We start from the raw sequence: 20,711 nt of genomic DNA, 5'->3' as shown, positions 1-20,711 counted from the left end.
CGTCCAGTCTCAGGCCGAGAGTAGCCCGAGCACACCATTGATTTTATAAATGACCGGACGCTGCTTCCCTGAGTCCGGTCACTGTTTTTCAGTGACTATTACCTCCTTCACTTCACCAACTTCTCCACCCTTGCTCAAATATGCTAAACACCAAGTGTATCGCCTTGTGCACGTGTGTTAGCATATTTTTATAAATATTTTCAAGGGTGTTGGCTCTTCACTAGATTCTAAATGCATATGCAATGAGTTAGACCATCTAGTGACACTTTGATAACTGTATTTCAATACGAGTTTCACCTCTCTTAATAGTACGGCTATCGATCCTAAATGTGATCACACTCACTAAGTGTCTCGATTACCAAAACAAAAAAACTCCTATCAAATTTCACCTTTGCCTTGAGCTTTTTGTTTTTCTCTTTCTTCTTTTTCAAGTCTAAGCATTTGATCATCATCATGTCATCACCATCATCATGATCTTCACTATCGCTTCATCACTTGGAGTAGTGCTACCTATCTCATAATCACTTTGATAAGCTAGGTTAGCACATAGGGTTTCATCAATTCATCAAAATCAAACTAGAGCCTTCACCGTTGCAAGGACTACGGATCCCCTTCACAAGGTAGCTTTGGTCTTTTGGATAAAGTGATATAAGACAATGCATTGCGAGTGGTCTAGCAATTCAGCTTGACAAAGGTGTGTTGATGGGCGTCTGGATGTCCGCATAGAACTTAGAAGATAGGTATCTGTAACACTGTTGGCCATTCACAGCTCTGTTAGCAGCGCTGGCTGCTCACAGGCCTAAACTAGTAGTGTCAACACAGTGAGAACTTCTATAGGTATCTAATACATTACAATGGCTACAAACTCAAAATGGCACATAAATTATTCTTTAACAATCAGTGGCTCTATTGTTGTTCTAACTATGTTGACTGGTGTTGTTTTATAATAGAAAATTTTTGGCTCTACCGTGGGTGCATCAGATCACAATTGTTACAAAAGGTAGCGAATGCTAGACAAATGTAGCAGCCCCCATTGTTGTGCAAACAATGTTCACCTGTGTTTCTCTTTATGATGAATTATTTTTGGCTCTACCCAGGGTGTGCATCGGATCACAATTATTACAAAGGTAGTCAGTGCCAGGTGTCTAAAATTAAAGGACAAAGCCAATACACCACATAAATATGGTGTAACTAAAAAAGAAACAAAATGAAGAAAAAACAAATTTCCAACAGGAACTTGAGTAGTCGTTTGTGGCATTCCGGCTTTCTACGTGATGCGAGCTCAACTTCACCATAGTTCTGGTGAAATTAGAAACAGAAATAGAGCATGTGCCAAATTCAGGATAGGTGAAATAACACAACAATCCGCCTATTGAAAGAACTCTAACCATCAAATCGAGAATTCATCGCTAAGCAGATCACTACTGGAGACTGATCGCTGTTGCATCGCATGGATCCAGGTACTGGAACCTAGCAACTGCACCAAGGCCCTGGTAAGCAGCCAAAGCAGGGCAACCACCGTCAAGCGACGCCAGTGGTTCGCTGGTGTATTTTTTTTTCTCAAACACGTGGTTCACTGGTGTATATTGACGAAAATTTCAGTTGACTTATAAATTATAAGATCTTGCTATAAAATTCCTTAAAAGCCTATAGGTTGAGAAAAAGGTTGGAGAACTGATGACGCGTAAAGTTATTTCTTGTTATATTCATCGTTTTGACGTGCGAATAACAATGGAGACCATGAATGCGAAGAAGACATCAATTTTCCAAAGACCCTGTTGAAGAAAGCTACTCCCTCCATAAAAAAAAAATGCAATTATGGGATTCATGTCAGTCAAACAAGCTTAAGTTTGACCAAGTTTATAATAAATAGTATTAACATTTATGTCTCCAAATAAGTTTATTATAAAAGTATATTCCTTAATTAATCTAATGGTACTTATTTTGTATTATAAATATTAGTACTTTTAGTATAAATTTGGTCAAAGTTTAAATCATTTGACTCCTCAAGAATTTCTTTCTTTTGGAGACGGAGGGAGTATTCAGGAACAGCTTGAATGGTTTTCCTTTCAAGAATAAACTTAACTATAGCACAACAACTTTGTGTCATTAGAAGAGTAATCTCTGAGAGATTTTTCAGCACTTAGTCACCTTTGAACGGATTTTTTTAGTCATGCGCAAGTGCCTAAGGCCAAAGCACCCTATGATATTTCCGGATTAAGTAACACGTAAGGTGAAAGGCTTTGTTGTTGTTGTTGTTGTGAAGTAACACGTAAGGTGAAGTTGTGGTCAGGCAGAACCATAGCAGCCTCCCATAAAAAGTAGGCTAGTTGAGGTCAGTGTAAGTTTAACAATGGTCGGTTTGCTTTGGGCATGCAATCGAGCTATTCTAAGTTATGCCGACCGATTCACAAGGGGACAACACACGGCCGGCCTGAAAAAATAGTCACTGACCCTGTCAAAAGCAACGAAACGGGAGCCTAGACAATGCCCAACTTTTGTTGCTTTCTCTCCAGCAAGAACTGGACTCTGAAGGATATATCCAAGCCCGTCACTGGCCTTTATTTGGAGTCAACAGTCTAATAATTTGATAAAAATAGTTTTGATAAAAAAATCGGTTGAAGGTTTTCGATTTTTTTTTGGGGGGTGGGGGTGGGGGGGGGGGGGGGGGGGGTTTAAAAAAATCGGTTGAATATGAACGCTTTTTTGTCGTACCGGATCACGGTCAGAATTTCCAGCTATTTGATCTGATTTCATTCCAGCACCAGGCACGACAGCTGTAATCTTAAAAAACTATACACGGCTGCTCTATAAAGGCGACCCAAGTGCAGTGAAGGAGCATTCAGACGAAGAGAGCCAAGAGCATAGAACGAGACGACATGGCATGGTATTGACTTGGCTCATCTCTCATCGACAGCAAACTTCACAAGTGCCAGAGGTGAGCCGAGCTAATATCACTTCATGTCATCTAGCGTTCTGCAACTGAAGAACTACTGTGAGTTCATCGTCGAAACCCTTGTTTGCCTGTGTTCGAGCTCCTTGGTTTCCATTGACATGACGGTGCAATTCACCCTTACAAGCAAAGAGAATTAATTGGGGGTAATGATGCTCTACCGGCTTAGCTGTTTTGTGATGTTTTTCTTGGCACAATCTTTTGTTACCTGTGTTGCCTTCTTGCTTGGCTTGATTTCAGAAATTCAGTTTATGGCACCCATTTTTCTCCCTTCGTTGATTCTAGTGTGTGCATTATATACATAGTATATATCCTTTGACTTTCATAGATTGTTTTCCCCGGGGTTTACACAAGAAAAGACAAATAGGTATGAAACTATCATTTGGGCAGAAGTTTATATAGTAGATAAACAACATCAGAATAGACAGGAGATATTGGCACTGAGACTTTTGAAGGAGCACAGGTTTGCTTTCTAGCATACATCAGTTCTCATTTTCTGGCTCTAGATACAGCAAATCTGCCATTTAATAAAAGTGTAACAAGTAAATATTGATTCAGTTTCTCATAGCTAATAGCCATAAATACCCAAGTCCATCCCCACTTTTCACTTAAGTAATGGATAACTTGATTATTATGACCACATTGTGTGAAGCACTGTGGGGACTAAAAAGATAACCACAAAGAGCACAGTAAAATTTTAGTACAGAGTTTGTATTCCCTCCGTTTATTTCTGTAAGGCCTATTAGTTTCAATCTTGTTACCAATTTTGAGGCCTACATGCTCAAACTAATCTCTTTTCACATTTCCTTCCCTAATTATTCATGGTTGTTAACCACAAAAACTGATCTCTCACACTCCCAAAGAGCTTAAAGGAAGGTCAAGCATTATGTTAGATGATTTCCTAGATCTTAGTCACATATCCAGTAACATGAGTAATAACTAATTTGTTCAGATATTGTACAGAAAAGGAAGACTTGAAGGTTCTGGTTGTGGGCTTGTGGCTAGCAACTACAGGGCAAGGCATGGCGTGCTAGGCCCCCATTTTTGAAACACTGGAGCATGATTTCTTGTGCTATCACTTCAGTGGATGGCAATGTAAACCTAGTGCATGGCCCACAGGTTATACATGAATGTTTTGAAAGAGATAGCGCAAGTTTGAACCTTAATCAATGGCCAAATGAGATAGATGCTGCAACTCTCATTTTTCTTGTACTACATATTTATCGTACCTGAACGTACATTCCTGACAAGAGATCACTTGAGTTCTAAAATAATAGCAAACATATATTTTAAAAATGAGTGCTTCTTCCTCAATCTGAAACACAAGAATTACAGCAAGTAGCCATGCATTTTTAGAAAAGTATAGAAGTATATTGTAGAAGAAAAGTTAATCAAACAGTTGCAGGAAGCACACATTTTAATGTATCAGTTTATAAATATTGGGCTAGTAAAAGGAGCATCTAGGTAAAATAAACTACAATAGAATATCCCCAGGTTGCAAGAAACCAATAAAACAACTTGAGTAAATAAAATGTTATCTCATTGGATTAGTTAGCATGGTCCATGTGTAATCAAGCTGAAGCACACTGCTATGAATCTTGCTCAGTGAATTAACAACAATACCGATGTCCAGCTCCAGCCTTATCGTGCCAAGACTATTTATTTATTTCACAGTATTGACCACTTCCTTTTTTTTAACGCAAACGACCACTAAAACTTAATTGGGTGGAAGTGATTTTACAAAATGTTGGCTCTTGATGGCCAGTTTGCTTACAGTAGGCAGTGCCCCTCATCCTTGACAATAGAGCAAGTAACTTGTAATTCATCAGCTGGGAACTTTATAGCGCCTTTGGCAAGGATGTCAGCTATTTTGTTTTCCTCTCTTGATCAGTTTTAAATTTTAAGTAAAATTAAAATATTACGGATGTATCAACCAACTTTTGTTTTGTGCCCCATTGGTTTCTCAAACAGCTTGGTATTGTTTTATTACTCAGTTGGTAATGAGATCTACACTTCAAGCATTGCCTGAAGATTGGCTTCCAAAACAGAGTACTGACTGGATTTGACCATCTTCCTTACAAACTGGCAACTTAACTACTACACTTCACCTTTTAACCATATCAACAGTGGAAGTTCAGAATGAAGCATATACATTATATTACCTTCATACAAAATATAACATTTTATTGCATCGTCAAACTTCCTTAATTTTGATTTTTGATTGCTAAAACACACTCTCTACTTTTTTTTGTTTAACACATAGTCCATGCCATCAAACTAGTTTAACCACTAGTGTCTCTAAAACTATCAATTTCAGCTATACGAAAATTATATTTACTGATTATTTTTTCTTTCAAAATGCTTTCCTAATTTTTTTTTCACATATACTTATGTGAAGTTACAAAAAGGACAGGTCAAAGTTGTATATCGTAGACTGCAAAGAAGTAAAAAACATCACATTTAAAAAGAACGAAGAGAGTACAAAATTACTTATACTGTTCGTGTGAATATAGTATATTATATTATTATACAATATACATACAAAATAAAATATTTCGTACTTTACTCCCTCCATTTCAAATTATTGTTCACTTTAGTTTTGCCCTCAGTCAAACCTCACTAACTTTGATGAAGTTTATTAAAAAAAATTACATCAACACTTATAATATTATTAATATAAATTAGTTTCGTGAAAATCACCATAAATATGTCTTAATAGTGCATTTATTTTATCTTATTAATATTTTTTAAAAAAAACTTGGTCAAAATTAGAGAGCTTTGAGTTAGGACAAAGCCAAAGTGAATTACAGGTTGGAATGGAGGGAATACCATACTAGTATATTAGTACATGAATTACAGGTTGGAATGGAGGGAATACCATACTAGTATATTAGTACATGAACTAATTAACTATCAAACTTTATTCATTCGCGATCACATCCTGTACAATGGTTTATACACTTTTTTTTGCAGAGGGGTCAGCAGCCAAGGTCCTTCCAGCTTTCTATGTTAACTGTGAGATCTTAGCACAGTGCCTGACTAAGATATGCACCAGCAGTTCTTCTTGCTTTCTCCTCAATCGGTGGGTGTTGTAACTGCCGATATTGTCAGATTTTTATTGCCACCACTGAAGCTGTCTGGCTACATTCTCTCCCTTATTTAGCATTATCTGATTATGAAATAGCCTATAATATTTGCAGCACTTAACACAAGCTCGATAGAACTTGTCTTGTATTATTTTCCATATAACCTATTTGAATACATATCTTTTGCTGTTAAATGAACATATGGTTGCAAAGCTAAGGCTCAGTAATCACTACAAGTTCCAGATGTAATTTTATTTTTGAAAGATTCCAGATGGAACTTAAGATAAGCTGAATTCATATGCATATTTGTTTCCAAACAGAAGCACGGCTCCTGGTAGCGTTCTGTTGACCAAAACACGGAAATCCACCTACCTTCAGAAGATTTACTTGCATTAATATGGAACTTCTAAAAGTGCCATCACTGCACCTCATTGTAGACTCATAACATTAACACAGAGGAATACTATGCACATTTCAGGAGCACAATGGCAGCCTGGTAAACTGAGTCCGAACAATGAAGCATGTAAAAACACTTCAAAACTCACCTAGCTTGCTCGCTGGCCGCTACTACACGGAAAATCCACACCCGGGACGCAAACCGGACCTCGCCTTTCTCCTCCATCTGGGCAACCTGCGTCGCCAACGCAGGTGAGCCGCCAACTCTGCCCAATGGGGCGGACCGGAGTCTTCCTTGTCCTTTTGTCCCGGCCGCAACTCCAGAAGGTTACTGCGACCGTTGGAGACGTTGACGCCCCGACGATGGCTTTGTCAGACTGGGAGTAGCCCCGCGGACGGGACTTTGCCGGCGGCGGGGATGGACGGAGCCGCGACTCCGGTAGTACGGGGACTACGGGAAGGTCCTGAGAGGAAAAAATCAGCTCCAAGTCTTGGGCCATAAAAGCCAAGAAGTTGGGCCTGGGCTGTGCGATCCGGCCTCTCTTTTTTAGATGGGCCTCCCATGTTACTAGTAGTTGACTGGATGACATGGTTCCTTTGTGTGGCGGCTGTGCTCCAGCTCCAAGTCTTTCCGGCGAGGGGAGGGTTTTCTCGAAGCGCGGACAGAGATGGCGGCGGCGACGGCAGGGTCGACACCGGCGAAGGAGGTGGTGGAGAAGAAGGTGGAGCTCATGAAGGAGGTATTCTCGACCTCCCCATACTTTCACACCTCTGTCGGTGTTTCGTATAGTTCTCTTCGCGAGGTTCCTGTTAGTGTTCTCCGAATTCGGCTGGTGACAGCAGAAATAACATAATCTGATTTGGTTTGGTGTTCCGCAGATACGGTCGCACGAGGTGGCGATCGCGGAGCTAGGCAACCTGAATCCCTCCCGGGTCAGCCTCTTCCCCTGTGTCTCCCTCCCTTGCTTGCGATTTCTGTCATGGTACCAAATTACCAATAGCACTCTTTCAAAAAGTCTAAATTACCAATGGCAACCACTAGGGTTGTTGTCCAGTGATAAACTGATGCTACACTTTTACATAACCTTATTTCAGTACATTGGTAATCAGATGACAATTGCAAAGCACTTGCAGAAGCTTTGATTATCCGGTTTGAGAGCAAGAGCATGGATATGCTTACTGGATCAAACTTTCAGTAGCTTGCTTTGTCACCAACTCACAACTTGTCCATCTTACTCACAGAGTCATAGTTTATTGGTTTGCAACAGGCGGTGTACCAGAAAGCTGGCAACATCTTCTTTCGCAAGAGCGTCAAATCAGCGGTCACAACGGAGCAGAGTATGCTGAACTGCCCAGCACCGCAATTGCGTTGCATCTTTCTCCAGTAACTTTCTCTCCTTAGCCTGCCTTGTCTAACATTACTCTGGTTTTACGATTTGCTATGGGTTACAGAGCAACTTGACCAAGCCAAGGCTCGGCTGAGCAAGCTGAACCAAGCCTGATGGGGGCAGCGACTCTGCAAATGTTGGCCCTCAACACAATCGAGCATGCTGATTCCAATGGTAACGCTTCATCGTTGCCTCGTTGCTCATTAGTTCTGCAATTGGGCGTTGTGGACCTAATCCATGTGTAATGCTACGTTTTTTTCTTCTTGAGATGCAGTGCTGGTGTGCTCGTGAAACTAATTAGAGGCTAGATTTTACTTCCACAGTTCCACTAGCTTTGTATTGTCTGTGAGGCATTACAAGTTTGGTTCCTGAAATAGTGACAGGAAACAAATCCTGATTCGTACATCAATACATGATAGTTCGTTCGCAGGGTTTTAGCCTGCTTTGACACGAAGCTTTCTTCGTGTCGAGGGTCTACTAAAATTCTAGCGTCACTGGTTTTTATCTTACTATTTTGGTTCGTTGCTTGCTACTGCTGCAGATGTAACCGGAAAACATGTCTGATTCAGATTCTACTTAAGTCAGCTTCAGCTATTTCAAGTGCATGTTCAGCTTCTTCTGGATCAATGTCACAGTTTGTATATGTCAATACTGAAACCACAAAAAAAAAAGGGGGCAAGGAGCATCGGCAGCATGCAAAATGAACCGAAGTGAAATGGGGTCTGAGTTTTGGACGATCATAGAAAAGTTCATCTTCAATCTTTAGGGAAAATAACTCTAGAGTAATAGGTAGCATATTACATTACGCTGGTGTGACTGTCAGATTAAGATCTCTCAGACGGAACAACAGTTTAGCATCCGATGGCCTGCTTTGCTACTGACTGAAGTCATGAAAAAAAGGGTTACTGATACCGATAAACTCTCCTGATATTACATGCTTTCCTATGCTCATGAACTATCATTCGATGTTTCTATGTGTCTGTACTCTACTGATTATCTATGGATGTCGAAACAACGACCACACCATCACGACATGAGGATTCAACTGTCCGCTTGATGTGAAGAAGGCTATCTGCAAAGGCAAGGAAACACATCTTGGTATCAAAGGAACGTTGCCTTCACAGCCAAATGGAAATGTGGCTATATCATACAGGGGGAAAAAATATATCAATATGTTACACACAAGCTTTAACAAAGTCAATTAGGTAAATGTTGAACATAGGAAAATGGAATACTACATCAATATGCACCAGTGAGGTGAGAGCGAATTGCCTTAGTATAAATAAAGCTTTTCATTTCTTGTCCAATATAACTTTTATTGAAAATATTTCACAGCCAACCAAGTTAAAATTGCACTCTATTTTCCAACACTACTTACAGCAACAGAAGTGAGTTCGAAAGTTTAACTACAAATGTGTAGTCATCAGAAGTTATTGCAAAGTTTTTGCATTCCTGACTTGCTTATTAAGCACATAGGAAATGATAACAAAGCATAAAAAGTTTACAAAAAGGGAAGATACTAGACTAATTTAGCAAAAAGGTTACACTAAACTAGAGATAGGGATAAATCCATCATCAGTTCATCAAAGGATAAGTGGTACTTACTCAAAAGTGTAGTGAACAGAACTTGTACTTGGTAACTAAACTGGCATTGAGATATTATAACGGGTACACAGACCATCAATAGCTTTCTCCACAGATTTTGTCATCACAGGGATAGTCACCTTGCACACTAATTGTTAGAGACAAATGAGAATGGAGAAGACCAACATAATGTAAGAGTTGAGATATGATAGTAACATGCAGAGATTAGTATCAGTTTATAAAAACCACATTTATGCAACAATTTACGATCAACCAAATCATGAATGTTAAAACCAGAGGAACAGAACATGGCCATAGATATGTCCTGCTTTCCACCTATCATTATTTAGCTATGACCATATTCTGCAATCTGATGTGGTCGTATCAGTCAACTCTAGAAGCAAGATAGTGGTGTTAAGTCGAAGAGAGAGAACAGGAACTTGAAGTATAGTATGTGCGTAGTACCACGAGTTGTGGATGCCTGTGCCTCTGCGATGATCTGCTTGTGCTTTGCCTGAAAATGACAAAGAAAAAATTAAAATAGAAAAAAAAGAATAGAAAATTTCCGGATGCTGACAGGCCTACAAATTTTGTACCCTGGCAATCTCAGAACTTTCTTTTATATCATCAGACAACTTCTTGTGCTCCTTGTCAACTTCATCTGCTAGTTGCTGACAGGCTTTGTTTTGGGTCTGAAAAGAGAATTAAGATCTTACATAAGTGTACGCTCGCGTATGTGAGCGTCTGCGTTTGTAACTGGGTCTCCCAAAAAAAATGTTAGAGCATATAGAACACCAGAAGCAAACAAAATGCATTAGCTGTGGATTAACTAGATTGTGCACGCATCAGAGCGTGGGTTGACATTTTGGTGTGGAAAATGCACTGTTATACAAAATTTGCATGGAAAAGCTCACCATGCCATTTAAGCAAATTTTTACCTACATAAATGAACTACAAGCAAGGAGAGTGAATGAAATCTATTTGACCATGTTATTGCACCAATTGCAATTATAATTCCATAGATCTCCAAAGGCAGCATGGGTTAAATGCTCCTGGGAAACTAATCGCATTTTCTACTGATATCAAAATTTGTCCTCTACAATGAATTAGCAAAACAAATAAGCGCCTCATTCAGTGCCGTTTCATGATACATTGATACAACACTTAAAACATAAACTCTTGCCAACAAAACCCATGTATCACTATGTACAGTAATGCCACAAGCTTCTAAAGGGAGGTTATCCAGATACACTACTCATTTAATGGATTTATATCTTATCCACAAATGTTAACATCTATGATACAAAACATCTTATATATCAACTATCTCCACCAGCAGATTACGCACATTGCGCATGTTTTAATTGTATAAACTCAGACATAGCAATCTCGTGTACCAATTTTTGAAACTCAGATATAGTGTCAATGGTAGAAATCGGATATAGTAACCTCATAGATCAGATGTTCAGCACAACTGAGAAAATTTCATTTATGTTAACAAACAACGTCTTGCTTAATCTACAAATCGACAGAGACCATAACATCTGAAAATGACACGTAAGCCATTCATGCAACAATGGTTATCTCCAGTTCCTCACACGCTAGCACTCTACAACATCAACCAATATGGAGCACTTCGTGTTGGCAGGGCCCGGACAAGCAAACCACGAAGCTCGAAACCAAACCCCAATGCGACTCGGAGGGGAGCGGAGTGCGGGAGAGGCTCGCGGCGGGCTCACCTTGATTCGCTTGGAGACGCGGGAGAAGGACGCATCGAGGTCGGCGTGAGCGCGGGAATGGAACGCGTCGAGTCGGCGCTTGAGGTTCTCCATCTGTGAGGCGACGGCGGTCCTGAGGTCTCCGACGCTGGATACCCCCGTCGCCGCCACCGACGCAGGCTGGGGAGACGCGGCGGGGAAAGGTGTGGCGGCGCGGGGGCTGGCGACGAGGGGCGCGCGCGCCGCGTGCTTGGCCCTGCCACTGGGCTTCGGCGGGGAGGCGGGGGAGCCCGGCGAGGAGAGGAAGCTGATGCTGAGGTCGGCGGGGGAGGACCCCGGCGACGACGACGCGGGTGAGGAGACGACGCCGCGGACGGCGCGCTTGCGAGTACGCGGTGCGGGCGACGGCGATGGCGACGCGAGCGGGGAGAGGAAGGAGGGGTCCGGCTTGGACTTGGGCTTGGCCCTGGACCTTAGCTTCGGCTTGGGCTTCGGCGGGGAGGCGGAGCCCGGCGAGGAGAGGAAGCTGATGTTGAGGTCGGCGGGGGAAGAACCCGGCGACGACGACACGGGGGAGGGGCCGCCGCCGCGGATGGCGCCCTTGCGTGTGCGGGTGCGGGTGCGCGGTGTGGCAGACGGCGACGCGAGCGGGGAGAGGAAGGAGGAGTCCGGCTTTGGCTTGGGGTTGCGCCTGGGCCTGGAGGTGGCGGCGGCGGCGGTCGCTCGTGGTCTCCCCATGGCTCCGCTGCCGCCGGTGGGGGCTTGGCCTCTCCGCTTCGCTTCGGCTCTCGAGGTTTGAACCGGCGGGCAGCACGGAACGGGAAGCCGGGGCGGGCACGGGGTGTGGCCGTAGGGGGTCCCCGCACGCTTTTCTCAGGGGGGCACATGTCATCGATACAGGCTCCAAAGTATATATTTAAATGCTCTTAAATTAAATACAGATACAAAACAAATAGAGTTTTTTTTTTTTTTTTGTCTCTAGGACACCACGAAAGCTAGATTTTGTGCCAAACACACTACACTGTTTATTTTAGGCTGCTGAACACTGCAAACATGAGGCTTTTGTACGCTGCACATTATCACAGTTAAAAAATGCTTTTCTGGTCTGGGTACATACATAGTGCCACATGAAAGACCAAAATGACCTCACTTATAATGGAGATAGATTCTGGGCGCCAGCCCCATTCCAAGAACATTTCACATGTTGGGTACAATATCAAATGACAGTATTTATGCACAGCATCAAATAGACAATATGAAACAAAGTTTAATTAAACCGGCATGGCTTAACAAGTGCATGGCCTCAAACGTCAGAGCACAACTTAATAACTTGTCACAAAAAGTCTTCTCTATGTGAGCAGCATCTCACAGAGGTGCAAAAAACATTAACATGTCCCAAATTTACATCAATTTGGCATGTCAAAATGCTCCTTCCAGTTTTCTTGTACACGCATACACAAATATCATATCTGCATGAGATGGTCTAGTGCCATTATACCATGCACCTCGGCTTCCTCTATTGCAATTTTCCTAGCACGGCTGCAAAAAATGGCATGGATTAGGAAAAATATTAGTTTGAATCTCATCAAGTTTGGTTGAATCTCATCAAGTTAAATGAAAAAATACTTACTGCCTAGTCAGTGCTCCAGGACTGCAGTTAATCTCATCAAGTTTCCTAGCTCGGCTATGAAAGATGGCAATAAGTAAGGAGAATTTTATTTTCAAATTCATCAACTTTGCTTGCTGATATTAGTTAAATGAAAAATAATTACCTCCTAGTCAGTGCGCCAGGACTACAGTTAAGGTCAAATGGGCTTGATGATCCCTGCAGCAGCCTAAGTGGTGTACTGGGGCTAGCTGTTGCTGCTACTTCTGTGATGACTTCCCTCCTAGTCCTCTTTCCCTTAGGTGTACTTGTATTGGCGGCTACCTCCTCTGTTATGACTTCCTTCTGCTTCTTGGCTCTCTTTCTCTTAGGTTTTGGTGGTGCTGGTGGTGGAGCATCTGAGTCGTACACAGTCTCATTGCAAGTTTTCTGAGTGTGCCCAAATTGACCACATCTCTTGCATTTCTTCCTATTCTTGCTGCCTCCTTCCTCGGCTCCTTTCACTCTCTTTGTCCTTGGTCTACCTGCTGCTCTCTTGAGTATTGGAGGCCATAGCTTGAATCCTATGTTCACTTGAGGCCATAGTGTCTTGTCTGGTATAGATTCAATCCAACCTTCATATGCAGCTTTGAACCTAGATATAGAGTAACAATTGTCAACATAATCCTCCAACTCTAGACCCCTGTAAGAGCATATCAAATTGATTGCATGGGTGCATGGTAGTCCAGTGATTTGCCATTTATTGCAAGTACATGTTCTTTTTTCTAGGTTCACAGCATGTCTCCAAGGAGTCAAGTCCTTGTAAACACCACTTATCTCTGCTGTGTGTCCGACACCTTTGTGGATTGAATACCCAACTAATCCTCTACTTTTTGCATTGAGGTCCTTCACAATGTGTGGAAACACTTTACTGTTGAGCTTCATGGCAAGTCTTCTCCTTTGAAATAACTTATCCATGATTTTTTGTCTAATTCTATCCATTAGATCTATCACAGGAAGCGACTTCTCATGTTTAATCCAATTGTTGAAGACTTCAGCAATGTTATTGGTCACATAATCACACTTGCTGGCTGTAGAGAAGTAACATCTTGCCCACAAATGCTTGTGATTATCCTCAATCCACTTCAATGCTTTTGGCGATGAATTCTTCATGATATTGTAGTGCATGTCAAACAAATCTTTCCTGTAAACTCTTGCTGCTGGCCATAGATTCTTCTCAAAGACTTTACCATGAAATCTCTTTTTGAAGTTTTTGTATAAATGTCTCATGCATTCCCTGTGCTCTACTCCATTGGTGAAGACATTGGTCACCGCTATGTCAATGCCTTTCCCAGCATCAGTTGAGATAACAAGTCCAGGTGGGGATCCAACTGCCATTGCTAGGTTACCCATGAACCATCCCCAATTTTCCTTGGTCTTTGATCCAAATACTCCATATGCCACAGGGAACATCCAGTTATGTCCATCAATACCTATGGCAGAAGCTAGTTGCCCCTTCCACCTTCCAGTAAGAGCCGTGGAGTCAATGCCCAGGTATGGTCTGCATCCATTTTTGAATCCGTCTATACATGGCTTCAAAGCAACAAATATCTTGCTAAATCTGATCTTGGACCCAACCTTTTCATAATCTATCTTAACTATACTTCCAGGAGACTTCCTTTCTATCTCTTCCTTGAATGCAAAAGCGTGTTCAAAACTATCCTCCCACTTGCCCAAAATCTCATCAATAGCTAGCTCCTTGCCATTGTAGACAATCCAGTATGATAATTGGATCAAGTACTTCTCTTCCAGCTTCTTCTTTAAAGCAGCAGGGCCAATTGTTGGGTCTTCCCTGAGCCATTGAACTACCCTGTCCCTAACCCAAAACTGGTCAGCCATACAATTGCTCTCCAGTTTGCTTGTGCTTTTATAGTAGTGCTTGTTAGGTATCTTCTTAATCTACAAAAAACAATGACATAATTTAAAGGAGTTGGCTATAAATTAAGAAACAGAAAATTAAGGAACAAAATTAAGAAACATAAATAAAGGAACATAAATAAAGGAGGTACCATCCATGTCCTTCCATCTTGCAGTTGTGATGCATGTATTCTCCACTTGCACTTTTTGGCCTTACAATATCCTCTATACCTCTTGGCTTCACTATAAGGAGCTGCAATTTCAATCTCATTTAGAATAGCATATTGTTGACACAAAATGTGACGCACTGTGCCTCACACACAGCAAGCCGGAAAGCGTGGCTTCAATCGGGTGCCCGGGTGCTTCGTGATCCGGAAATGTGCCAGTCAGTTTGACCTGAAAAAACTAACAAGGGATAAAACAGTTAAATACCAAACCGGAACATGTCGGGTGAGACCGGATAGTTCCATATATACGGCCCTGAAGCCACTTACAACGACATACAGCTATAGGAAGCTATCTGCCAGCAAGTTTATAAATCATTCGGCTAATCGTAAGATGAACACACGTAAAGATCCGATTGCCGAATGCGTGTGCATGGGAAGGCATGTTTGAACAAGTGAAATTAATCATGAGTTAATGCATAACCAAGCTCAGCAATCCAGCCGAGTTGGGGTCCATGAAGAAGGAACGTGCAAATAAACACGATTAAACTAATCTAAAACCTGCATCTGCCGCACGACACCTAGTTTCATCAAAGCTTAAACGTAATTAACATGCATGAACCCACGACATGTAACAATCTAGATTAAAATAATTCAGCCATTACGAGCATGTTATATATTCGCAAAGGTAATACAAAAGTAATGATCATTGAAGCACGAATAAAACCATAAGAGAGGGCCGAACAATATCAATCTAGATTGGGCAGAAGTGTGTTACAAATATATAAAATATTTAAAACATGCAACACAGGATAACTTAATGAATCTATTAGATTTTGCCGTATCTAATAGAGTCGATAACTGCCTTGCCTTTACTAAGCATATTGAGCAAATGCCTGCCGCATGGTATTTACTCATAAACAAAGCATAAGCAAAGACTTCTTGATTGTCAAGCAAAGATCCGCCGCACGATCATTGAAAACAAACAAGACTACTTACATCACGTCTAAATCCACCGCATGATACTAAACATGATAACAAGGTTGTCGGAACTTACGGAGGTCGACGGAACGATGACTCCTCTCGAAGAACTCGACAACACGACAAAAGGACTCGAAAGTTGGCACGGGGCCGGTTGTATTGATTTGGTTGTGAACGTCTATTACAATGGTCGAGGGTCAATATTTATACCCTAGACACAACACGAGTCCTAAAAGACTACGATTCACAAAGAAACTCTTAAACAAACTTGAAAACCACGATTCCTTGCTCTAAACTCTCAGAGTCCTTTATTATTACAACTTTCATCTTTTCGATCGGCTTTGCTTGCCATCTTCTGCTTTCCCGAATGGAGTCACCACCTTCTGAAGTAACCGACCGCACAAGCATTTAGCCGACCGCTCGTTTTGTTTACCGAATGTCCTTCTTCCCACATGTGGGCCCACCTGTCATCTTCCAAAGTCGACCAAAATCCAGTGTTAACACATATTGCCTAATTGCTCTTTTAAAGGTTTGTCCATCCTCAAATGTCACACCAACTTCAATCTTTGGATTTTCTAAGTCAGTTACATGGTCAACAATCTCACAGCCTTGTTCACCATCAACAGCACAATCATCATTGTCTTCATCAGAATCAGGAATGCAATCAAATTCATTTTCATCATCAGAAATCAAGTCAACATGAAAGACCTTCTCATCATCTACACCAACATACTCAGTTTCATCGTTTTTGCCCCAAGGATCATCATCTGTAGGGTTTTCCTCAGTCCTATATTTAATAACAGGATCAGAGAGATCTGCTAGAGTGGTACATGCGCTCTGTTGTGTGGGTTGTGCATGCGGATCTGCTACTACACAAGAAACAGAATGTATGCTCTGTTCTATGGGCGGCTGATGAATGCTGAGCCCGAGCCTACAAGCACAGATGAAATCAACTCCTATAAGGATACTGCTAAAGCCCAAATATATATATATCTAACGAACTCTAGGCCCCCAAATCTCATGAACCCATGTCATGTTCTGAACCCTAGATCCTCAAATCATTTGGGGGAAATTTGAATCTTACCCGTCAGGAACCCAGGACAGGTCTGACACCTTCTTTGGAGAGTCATCGCTGCATAGTCGCTCCACTCCAAGACCGGGGAGTGGGGACCGAGTCGCAACCATCGGGCCTGGTCTCTTAGTGCAGCTCGCGGATGGAGAGAACTTACTGGAGCTAAGTTGCATCAGTGGCAGGAGGCATGGCGTGTGTGATTGGTGGCGGTCGGTGAAGAGTCGCCGGAGATTATGGCAAGCCGAGAAAAATTGCGGAGGCGGCGGCAAGATGCGTTGCGACTACAGGAGGGTGCCGTGAATAATCTAGATAGGATGTGGCTGCCAGCCTGTGTGCAGGTGGTGTATCTGAAGGGGGTATTTTGGTCTTCCTCGGCTACGCCATCCACCCTTCCGGCCAGGAAATCATTTTTTAATGGATCCGATGTGTAATAGACAAATCGATGCCTTTTGCAGTGTCCAGAGCCTAAAACGGCAAATTGAGTGTGCTTGGCACAAAACCACGTTTTAATGGTGTCCACCAGACAAAAAACTCAAACAAATAACTCGGATTGGAATTATTGATAGTTTTGAAACAACAATATCACTATCTAAGTTACTGAAGTGGATGAGGACACCTTTATCTTTTTTATTGATACTAAGATGTCAAATAATTTGGATTCAAAACATTTTATGGAGAGTTTTGAAAAACAATATACTATATAGTATAGGTAGATAAGACGAATTCTATATACATATACTCTCCCTCCATCCAGGAAAGAATGCAATTATGGGATCCGTGCTAGTCAAAGTAATTCAAATTTGACCGAGTGTATAGTTAATAATATTAACATTTATGTTTTCAAACGAAATTTATTATGAAAATATATTTTATAATTAATCTAGCTGTACTTATTTTATATCATTAACAATAATGATTTTTTATATAAATTTAGTCAAAGTTCAAACCATTTGACTTCTCGAAAAGCGATAATTGCGTTCTTTCCCGGAGAGAGGGAGTATCAATCTTCATCGATATTTCGGTGGAGTCATGATGTATACCATATTTGTATCAGTATATATCCTAATTAGTAATTTAGTAAACAAATGGTGTAAACGAAGATTGAGATGATTTACCTCTCACATCAAAAGAAACGTAGGAAGATTTTTGTTCCATAATCAAATGATCAACAAATTATTTTTTATTGACCTTTATTATATAGTGTCTTCGTAACCAATGAAACGGCATGTGTCAATGCTTGCCCGTGTCAGTGCCAAAGATGAGGTTGTCATGCGCTTCTATCCTCCCCTCCCCTTCCCCTTCCCCTTCCCCTTCCATACTTGGCTCCTCAACACACCCACGCGTCCTACGATCGTCGCCACGGCCACACCCAGACCCAACGACGCCAACACCTCCCATCATGCCTCTCTGATGCCCTTTCTTTGCTCTCCCCAAGACTGCGACCTGAGCTCTGGCCAATGATCAAACTGATGAGGCAGCAACGACAAACAACGCTAAGAATTGTTTGTCTGCGCCCTGCCTTGCAGGGTGCAAGAAGCGGATGCGGATGCGGATGCCAGATTGTGGCCTTTCGACTGTTTACTCTGTTCTATGGCCTTGTTCGCTTGTCCTATGAGCCGTACTTTTTTAGCGAATAAACAGTATTTTTATCTCACAGCAAATCAGCGAATAATACTTTCAGCCATGACTTTTCAGCGAAACGAACGGAGCCATATCCACCTCCGACCATATCTTACTTCGTCTTGGGTGAGGGTTGTCGGTGAAGTTCTTGCTCTTGATGACTTGGATTTGCGGGTGGTTGATCTCTCGAGGGCGGTTAAGGTTCCTACATTCAGAGCTTAAGCATAGACCCAAAAAGATTGTGTATAAACACTAGTGTACCTGTTTTGGGACATGGGATGGGTAAATAAAAAGGTTTCTAGAGATCAACTAGGGAGTCACCCCTTCTAGCTTGAGACAAATAGAGGATTTGTTTCGACGGTCGGCGAGCCGGATCCGGCCACCCGGGGTCTAGATCTAACATTTCCACCACCAGATCCGCGCCCCCTCCCCGCCCTGGCGCAAACTTGTTCGGCGGCGCTGAGATCTGTAGACATGGTTGCGACCCCCCCCCCTCCCCCGGCGCCGCTTGGATCCTGACGATCGGCACTCGCTCCGCCTCTATTGCGGTGCACCCGACCTAACGCGGTCGTGTCCACAATCTGGTGAAGCTGCTCTGTGGTACGGTGTTCTTCTTGCGTGTGTAGGAGCCCGGGCGCGCAGTTTGGCTGCGGGCATGCCGGCGGTGGGGCTGTGTGCTCATGGGCTTCCACTTTGTTGGATCCCATGACCGCGCGTCTGCATCTGGTGTAGCCGCTATTGTTTGCTTGGACACGGGGCATAGGTAGTGCCCTGGCAGCGGTGTGTCTTCTACACGTGCATGCGTGGTGCGCTCAGTTTGGCCGTGAGCAAGCCGGTGGTGGGGCTGTGTGTCCGTGCACACCCTCCCCCTACGCCTCTTGTTGGGGAGGGCAGAGCATCGTTCTCCAGAGTGACGACGTCACCCATGCTTGTGCCTGCAGTGGCGGTGACAGCGTGGCGGTGTCGAGGCATCAGCAGCAAGAATGCTTGCGAGGCTTCTGGGTGAAAGCTCAACTGGGTCAGCGACGATGATTTCCTTGTTGAAGGCGTTGCTGAAGAACCTCGTGCTGCATCCTCTCATCGGTCGTCCCGGTCAATGCGGTTCTCCTCGGCACAAGACTCGGGCGAAAGCCTTGCTAAGCTCCATGTTTGGCTGACGATGATTATGCTCTGACATCATTCACCTCCTTGTAGGCATCGTCGAAGAGCTCATGTGCCATGATGTTCTTGTTTTTATCCTTGTTTGTTGTATTTGTGATTGTGTCACCTTTCGCCCTTACCCTAGGGCTTGGTGTTATTTTTTCTTACTCGTGGATATGCCACAAATTTGCCTCTGTCCTGGGGCCATTGTATTGGTTTTAGCCCGGTTTTTCAAAATTCACCGGACAAAAGGGTTTTGCCTCGTTTTCCCCAAAAACGAGGCTGTTGATGCATATATCAATATATATTCAGGTCAGGATTTAATCCCCCATGATAGTTAAAAAATAAATAGAGGATTTTTCCTCGCTTGCACCTGATTTCAAGGCTTAGGTCCCCTTTGGATTACATGATTTTTAAAGGAATTTTAGAGGAATACTGTTGATAAAGGAAAGTTTCCTATCCTATGGTTTGGCTGACAAGAACCACCACTACCATTCCATAGGATTTCATTCCTTCATGTGTTGATTCCATAGGATTTGTAACATCCACCTAGAGTTCTTGAAAAAATTCCTACGCACGAAGTACGAGAAGTTGAATGCTGATGCTAGCAAATAATGATCTATTATGGCTTGTTCTACCCAATCAAAGAGAGGAAACACATGCAAAGTATGCACTTGGTGTTATCTTTTATTCAACCTTGGCATTCCTACAAAATGAATCCTTTGGTTTTCCGGTGGTGCTACCAAAGAGCTTCTCATCTATTTTCCTGTACTTTTGAATCCTATAGGATTAGAGGAACATAACATATCTATTCCTATGTTTTTCCTATTCCTACATTTTCCTATCATGTGTTCCAAAGGAGGCCTTAAGGTGTTAAGTAAAAAGCTCACTCTTGCTTAACAAGAGGGTTTTTGTAAAGTTTTAATTGGGGTTGTTTTCAAGTCCATAATCCAACCACCTGTGTGGGGATCAGATGACGGTTGGTATTTCTTATGCTCATGTAGAATATTCCGCAAGCGCACAGAATACCGCTGTAGCATTTCATCTAGGAGTATTCTAGGGTATCGTATTTATCCACAGGGAAGCAATGGTTAAAGAAGGTGATAG

At 42.4% G+C, this 20,711-nt stretch overlaps 3 protein-coding genes across 5 annotated transcripts in view; 1 reads left to right on the top strand and 2 right to left on the bottom strand.

Annotated features, from left to right (window-relative positions):
* The first annotated feature begins 7,036 nt into the window (after positions 1–7,036).
* On the top strand, positions 7,037–8,511 carry LOC136545828 (uncharacterized). 3 transcript variants are annotated; one of them, XR_010781165.1, is made up of 5 exons: positions 7,037–7,175; positions 7,315–7,368; positions 7,704–7,773; positions 7,888–7,997; positions 8,365–8,511. XR_010781165.1 is itself a non-coding variant. In XM_066537804.1 (4 exons), exons 1-4 carry the CDS (start codon positions 7,104–7,106, stop codon positions 7,935–7,937), a joined length of 246 nt encoding a protein of 81 aa, XP_066393901.1. In that variant the 5' UTR covers positions 7,037–7,103; the 3' UTR covers positions 7,938–8,252. The 3 variants fall into 3 exon arrangements, 1 of the variants encoding a protein (XP_066393901.1); XR_010781166.1 differs by lacking the exon at positions 8,365–8,511 and adding an exon at positions 8,098–8,252; XM_066537804.1 differs by lacking the exon at positions 8,365–8,511 and having other exon boundaries at positions 7,888–8,252.
* Positions 8,512–8,713: 202 nt separating this feature from the next.
* Positions 8,714–11,982, bottom strand: LOC136545827 (uncharacterized). The gene is made up of 5 exons (XM_066537803.1): positions 11,147–11,982; positions 10,004–10,099; positions 9,873–9,921; positions 9,429–9,555; positions 8,714–8,895 (listed from the first exon to the last, which is right to left on the bottom strand). Exons 1-4 carry the CDS (start codon positions 11,861–11,863, stop codon positions 9,464–9,466), a joined length of 954 nt encoding a protein of 317 aa, XP_066393900.1. The 5' UTR covers positions 11,864–11,982; the 3' UTR covers positions 8,714–8,895; positions 9,429–9,463.
* A 948-nt stretch (positions 11,983–12,930) lies between these two features.
* Positions 12,931–20,711, bottom strand: part of LOC136543790 (uncharacterized) — a 45,401-nt gene continuing 37,620 nt past the window's right edge. The window contains exons 2-5 of the mRNA XM_066536146.1: positions 16,284–16,559; positions 14,780–14,915; positions 13,040–14,669; positions 12,931–12,950 (exon numbers count right to left, since the gene is read on the bottom strand). Coding sequence (XP_066392243.1) covers positions 12,931–12,950; positions 13,040–14,669; positions 14,780–14,915; positions 16,284–16,559 — 2,062 coding nt within the window. The remainder of the gene's footprint in view (positions 12,951–13,039; positions 14,670–14,779; positions 14,916–16,283; positions 16,560–20,711) is intronic.

This window comes from Miscanthus floridulus, chromosome 3 (genome assembly GCF_019320115.1).
Source record: "Miscanthus floridulus cultivar M001 chromosome 3, ASM1932011v1, whole genome shotgun sequence".
Lineage (NCBI taxonomy): Eukaryota > Viridiplantae > Streptophyta > Magnoliopsida > Poales > Poaceae > Miscanthus > Miscanthus floridulus.
This window is presented reverse-complemented; position numbering and strand designations above follow the sequence as displayed.

What these genes read in the sequence shown, in the direction of transcription:
- LOC136545828 (XM_066537804.1), top strand. Translation starts at nt 7,104, where the DNA reads ATGGCGGCGGCGACGGCAGGGTCGACACCGGCGAAGGAGGTGGTGGAG. An exon ending in AGGTGGAGCTCATGAAGGAG is followed by an intron (nt 7,176 to 7,314) that starts GTATTCTCGACC and finishes GGTGTTCCGCAG; the next exon opens with ATACGGTCGCACGAGGTGGC. An exon ending in AGCGGTCACAACGGAGCAGA is followed by an intron (nt 7,774 to 7,887) that starts GTATGCTGAACT and finishes TATGGGTTACAG; the next exon opens with AGCAACTTGACCAAGCCAAG.
- LOC136545827 (XM_066537803.1), bottom strand. Translation starts at nt 11,863, where the DNA reads ATGGGGAGACCACGAGCGACCGCCGCCGCCGCCACCTCCAGGCCCAGG. An exon ending in GCGTCTCCAAGCGAATCAAG is followed by an intron (nt 10,100 to 11,146) that starts GTGAGCCCGCCG and finishes TTCTCTTTTCAG; the next exon opens with ACCCAAAACAAAGCCTGTCA. An exon ending in ACAGGCATCCACAACTCGTG is followed by an intron (nt 9,556 to 9,872) that starts GTACTACGCACA and finishes TCTAACAATTAG; the next exon opens with TGTGCAAGGTGACTATCCCT.